Here is a 6,396-nt window from a genome sequence, read left to right on the forward strand (position 1 = left end):
ATTCATAGCAGCATTATTCACAGTAGCCAAAAGTTGGAAACAACCTAAGAGTCCATCGAGAGATGAATGGATAAAGAAATTGTGGTGTAAACATGTAATGGAATAGTATATAGGCGTAAGAAGGAAAGACATTCTGACACATGCTACACCATGGATGAACCTTGAGGACAATATGCTCAGTGAAACAAGCCAGACATGAAAGGACAAATAGATGAATCTGCTTAAATGAGGTACCTAGAGGGGTCAAACTCATAGAGGCAAAAGGTAGAAAGATGGTTACCAAGGGCTGGGGGAGGAGATAGGGAGTTAGTATTTAATGGAGACAGTTTTTCTGTTTGGGAAGATGAAGAAGTTGTAGAGATGGATGGGGGTGATGGTTGTGTAGTAATGTGAATATACTTAATGCCATCGAACTAGACACTTAAAAGTGATTAAAACAGTACATTTAATGTTAATATATATTTTACCCCAATAATAAAAAAGGAATTGTACTATGTAACCAATAGGCCTCCCCCTGCCCCCCAGGAAAGCTCCGATCTCTAAATCCCCTGGGCCTGCAGTGCTCTTGGCCCAGCGAGGACTGGAGCAGAAACCCCACAGGACTGAGCCCGGAGGTGGCGGGCACAGTCTCATCCAGAAGAAACGGGGAAGGCAGAGGCTGCGCAGAGAAGGCGAGACGGATGGGGCCCAAAGGCCCAAAAGACTTTACTCCTGACCCTGACTTTCCCTGAGATGAATTTGCTCATCCAATGGCTCCCCTTCCACCAGCCAGTTTCTCCTAAACCCCTCAGCTGATTTTTCATGTCTGCTGCCTCAGACCATCTCTTATGTCACGTGTCAGTCTCACATTCTGCCCGGCTCCTTTTCCTCCGTCCACTTCTGAGGTCTCTGCTCCTGACTCAGGCTTGAGCGGAAGGATTCTAGCGCATCCTGACCATGACTTGGAAAGGCCATCTGTCAGTCAGTACTCCTGCCTCAGCATCCGTCTCATCCATCACCCGGGAGGGGCCGGGTGTGCATCCTGCACGGTGGTCGATGGCGCTCATGGCTTCTGGTCCATTACGGGTGGAAGGGTTCCAGCCTGTGCATGGCAGTAGCAAGTTGCTTATCGGCCCCACCAGGGAAGGATTCCGGGAATGCTCCTCGTAGTTCCCTGAGCGCTCAGGACAGGGCACAGTGGAAGGGAAAAGCTTCTCTCTGGGCCCTCTGCTCTGTCCTGTGCCAGCTTCCTTCTCCTCCCTGGCCCTAAGGAGACAATGCCTGGCAGAGAGTCGCCCCACGAGGCAGCTTTCTCGCCTGATCTTTTAGTGGAATTGTCTGTTTAAACAGTCATCCTTCTGTACCCCAGACCTCCCAGGGCATCCTTTTAGTCGTGACCTCCAATACCGCAGCACGACCACACAGTTTCACCCCAGGGCACCTCCTGTTATCCGGGCAGCAAGATCCTACTGAGCACATCGTATTCACTTTTACCCATCCTTTAGCAGCTGTGATGTATGCAAATCTTCATCTCTAGTGCTACCAAAATCCAAGATCCCTAAAGCAAATGTGGGCAATGGCTGGAATTTCCCTACCCTCTGGGCAGCAATTTTTGGGAACCATAACAGAATAGAACGAGAAAGGGCCTGGATTCTACCTGCATCTTAAAACCAACAGCTGAATGGAGCCCTGACGCCTCATTTTGATGTGGTACCAGGTTTGAATCATGCTGACACTGCCCCACCTCTCAGCTATAATAATGGGGTTTTGAATGGTTGGACTGTAGCCCCAGGATTAAAGTCGAGCTGAGTAACGTGGTATTGAGTTAAGGCATGCCCACAATAAAGAGACTGCTCTTCACTGTGGAAACCAAAGCATAGGCAGAGTTATTTTTGCTCATGGCGAGTCCTGTCTCTAGATCTATTGCTAAAAGGGAAATAAGCCCTTCTCCTGTTTGTTCTTTTAAAAGCGCCATCTCTAATATAAGGACCTTCCCACCTCTAGAAACTCAGCATTAAAATGATATCTTTGAAATTTGCCATAAACAGTGCAAATATTTTCCCAAAATGATCTTAACTATGAGCAAGGTAACACAGCAACAACCACCACCCTTCCCAATGCCAACTAAAAATATTTTAAGTAGTTTTCTCACTATTCCAGCCCAGGGTCTTCCACCCATCCTATTTGCAATGCAAAGCAGAATTTTTAAGACTATGAACTCCGTGATTCAGACATACCTGAATTCACGTCCCAGCTCTGGAAGTTACTGTGGGGTGTGGCAGTTATAAAATATGTCATCCGAATTTAAACACTCCTCAATGAAGAGCTCAAGTCTGTGTTCCCTGCTCTTGAATCTAGGTTCTTTGACTGCTTGACCAAAAAAATGCAACAGAAGTAATGGTACCAGTTTCTAGACCCAGGCCCCAAGAAACTAGCAGCTTCTACTGCCTGTCTCTTGGGGTGCTCCTCTCCTTCTTGAAACCTGGTCACCATGCTGTGAGGAAGCTGAACACCCCATGGAGACGCCTGTGACGAGTGGTCCCATGTTCTCAGGCCCGTGGACCCAGCTGAGCTCCCAGCCAATAGCTAGCCCTGTGAGGGAGCCATCTTGGAAGTGGTCATCTAGCCCCTAGGCTACTATGAATAATGCTGCTGTGAACATTTATGCACAAGTTTTTGTGTAGACATACGTTTCCATTTGTCTTGGGTATATACTTAGAAGTGGAATTGCTAGATCACGTGGTAAGTCTACGCTTGACCGTTTAAGGAACTGCCAACCTCTTTTCTGCCATGGCTGCACCATTGTACATCCCCACTAGCAATGTACGCGGGTTTGCCACCACTTTATTCTCTTTGTGATTATAGCCATCTTAGTATGTAAGTGTTACCTCCTTTTGGTTTTGACTCGCATTTCCCTGATGGATGATGATATTGAGCATCTTTTCAAAATGTGCTTATTGGCCCTTTGAAAATCTTCTTTGGAGAATGTCCGCTCAGATCCTTTGCCCATTTTAAATTGGGTTATATGTGGTTTTACTACTGAGTTGTTCTTTATATATTCTAGATCTCAACCCTTTATCAGATATATGATTTACAAATATTTTCTCCCATTCTGTGGGTTGTCGTTTTTTACTTTCTTGATGCTGTCCTTCAAACCACAAAAGCTTTTAACTTTGATAAAGTCTAATAGATCTATGTTTTCTTTGGTTGCCTGTGCTTTAAGTGTCATATCTAAGAAACCATTGCCTAATCCAAAGTCACAAAGATTTACACCTGTTTTGTTTTGTTTTTTTTCCTGAGAGTCTTATTGTCTTAGATTAGGTTTCTGATCCATCCTGGGTTAGTTTTTGTATATAGAGTAGGGTAGGGCATCCAATTTCATTCTTTTACATGTGGCTATCCAGTTACCCAAGAACCATTTATTGAAAAGACTATCCTTTTCCCCCATTAAATGGTCTTGGCACCCACTGAAAATCAATGAACTGCTACTGTGAGGGTTTATTTCTGGACTCTCAATTCTACTGCATTGACTTATATGTCTGTCTCTATGCCAGTAACACACCATCTTGATTACTGTAGCTTTACAGTAAGTTTTGATTTTGGGAAGCGTGAGTCCTCTAACTTTGTTCTTCTTCAAGATTGTTTTGGCTACTCTGAGCCCCTTGCACTTCCATATTAATTTTAGCACCATCTTGTCCATGTTTGAACGAGCTCAGCTGGAATTTTGATGGCACTAAATGACTGTGGATCACTTTGGGGAGTGTTGCCATCTTGACAATATTAAGTCTTCTGGCCCTGAGATATCTTTCCATTTATTTAGGTCTTCCTTAATTTCTTTCAACAATATTTTGCAGTTTTCAGAGTGTAAGTTTTGCACTCCTTTTGTTAAATTCATTCCCCAGTTTATTCTCTTTGGAGCTATTGTAAGTGAGCAGTTCCTGTTTCTCAGCTGATGGAGAAGTCCTTCCATGCTAAGAGCTTTGTCTGACACAGGTGTTTCAGTTACCTGGGAGTTTCAGACTTCTCTGGTTAAGTCTCAGCTATTTCATAATTAATGAACTGGAAATAAACTCCATAATAAAGATCTTCCCCTGCCCTGGTCTAACAGGTTCTAACTAAATTTATGTTCTCAAGGGACTTATTTTTTATTTTAGAAAATTCCCTTTGACTGATTGCTACCTCCTCCTTCTGCCACTACTGGTGCTGCTCTGTGCTTGTTTGGTGCCAATCCTGGTACCTTTTTTGTGAAGCAGCCACTGAGAAGGCTCCAGAGGTTACCATGGCCAATGAAGAGCCCCAGGAGGGAGTCAAGACAGAGGACCACGATCACGTTAACACGGAAGTGGTGAGACAGGATGGTTCTGTGGTGCAGTTTGAGATTTGGAGGCGTAACCACGTTTGACGAAAGCCTATTGTGAATGACAGGGTTTGTCCATGAGGCAGATCAGATTCTGATTTGATGGGCAGCCAATCAACGAAACAGACACACCTGCACAGTTGGAAATGAAGGATGAAGATACAGCTGATGTGTCCCAACAGCAGACAGGAGGTGTCTACTAAAGAGAGAACCTGCTGCTTTACTCCAGAACCAAGAAGTCATTCTGAGTTAGAAAACCACGATTTGGTTCCGCCACATCGTGACTGCTGCAGTACAGTTTTCTCTAGTCTTTCATTTTCCCCTCCCCCACTCCTTTGTTGTACATTCAGTAATGGAGGTATGTGCACAAGCATATTGATTTTTTTTTAACTAAATGGCCAGTGGTACATTTTGATCAACATCACAAGGAGATGGGATGGGGGGAAATACTGCTTCTGTGAAAAGAGTCCCTTTCTCCATTATTGGCATGCTCATTCAGCTCATCTCTTTATATGCCAGTAAGTTCTTTTGATTTCCCTGTTTAACGAAAAAAGAACAATGTAAAAATTATTGTATACTTTGTTCGATTGGAGAATTTTAATGTTTTTCATTTTCATTTCAAAACCAAGAACAATTTTATAACTTTTTTGTATGTAGCTGTTACAGGTAGGACAATCTGTCTTTAAGCAAGGATAAATGACTGTAAAAGAAATGAATCCTAGATCGTTTTCCCCTTCAGGTCAAGCATCTTGTTGTTTAAATAAACTTCGTGGGTTTCTTTTAAATGCTTTTTTACTTCTGCTTCTCAGCTCAAGTGTGTAATTAACAGGAAAATGGAAAGTTGCTCACTATGCTTTCTTCAGATCGCTGTTAAATGACCTTATTTTAGGGAAAACTAAGGCAGAAATCCTTCCCCAGATGCTCTTCTTGGGAAGAATTTTACTCCTCGGGCTATTTCTGAATGTGCTTTCAGCAAAAAGATTTTCAGTCACAGCACATGTGATTTTCAAGTTTCTTCTTTGCTGAGAATAATTAGAAAAATCACAAAATAGAGTTCAGAAATAGAAAAGAAAGATGATGTGAAGGAAGAGCAGTGGGAATTCTGCCAGAAGCCTTGGGAGGAACAAAGGGAGCTGGGAAAGGCCTCTTGCCTCCGCCAGCGCCTGCCTGGGGAGGATGCAGCCCTCAAGGGGCTCCGGTGCCCACTGGGTGCAGCACTGCAGTCATCCCAACCAGAGCGGGACCAAAGCGGGCTTCTCTGTAAGAAAAAATTTCAAACACACAAAATAAAAAGGAATTAAGTATTTGTCACAATGAACAAATACAGTGAAACCCCCTATGACCCCATCACCCCAGATTCAACAGTCATCAACTCATGGCCAAATTGGTGTCTTCTATAAACCGACTAATGCCCCACCCCAACCCCAGATTATTTGGAAGCAAATCCCAGACATTATATTATTACACCCATAAACCTTTTTTTTTAACACCTTTATTGGAGTATAATTGCTTTACAATGGTGTGTTAGTTTCTGCTTTGTAACAAAGTGAATCAGCTACACATATACATATATCCCCATATCTCCTCCCTCTTGCGTCTCCCTCCCACCCTCCCTGTCCCACCCCTCTAGGTGGTTACAAAGCACTGAGCTGATCTCAAACCTTTTTTTTTAATTGAGAAATTTCTTGATATTTGTTCATGAAGTAGTAAGCAGAATTAAAGAAATATACAGTCTAAAAGAGTCAAAATGATCCGAAAATTTTTGTGACAATTACACATCTATAGCCAAAATAAAAATGAAAAGTTTTTAATAAACCACTTTAAAATTTTTGCTCAGTAATTTATCTGAAATTGAACAGATATGAGGATAACTAGGATAATGCCACTTTGTGCTTCTCCAAAAAAATTGTCATCCTTGTAAAACAGTGGTTTGGTTCTGCAAGATTCTGCAAATTTTCTTTGCCCAGTGTGAAGGGAAAGCCTGAAGATGAAAATAGCAGAGTTGACAACCAAAGAACTAGATTCTGCCGACCCTGGAGTGGGATGACCATCTGACTCAG

At 42.9% G+C, this 6,396-nt stretch overlaps 1 protein-coding gene across 1 annotated transcript; it reads left to right on the forward strand.

Annotated features, from left to right (window-relative positions):
• Positions 1-4,258: 4,258 nt before the first annotated feature.
• LOC114902045 (small ubiquitin-related modifier 2-like) lies at positions 4,259-4,539 on the forward strand. Its single transcript, XM_029234401.1, has 2 exons — positions 4,259-4,367; positions 4,463-4,539. Exons 1-2 carry the CDS (start codon positions 4,259-4,261, stop codon positions 4,537-4,539), a joined length of 186 nt encoding a protein of 61 aa, XP_029090234.1.
• Positions 4,540-6,396: the final 1,857 nt, after the last annotated feature.

Source organism: Monodon monoceros, unplaced genomic scaffold (assembly GCF_005190385.1).
Source record: "Monodon monoceros isolate NGI ecotype Baffin Bay Population unplaced genomic scaffold, NGI_Narwhal_1 Super_Scaffold_1, whole genome shotgun sequence".
Taxonomy (NCBI): Eukaryota; Metazoa; Chordata; class Mammalia; order Artiodactyla; family Monodontidae; genus Monodon; species Monodon monoceros.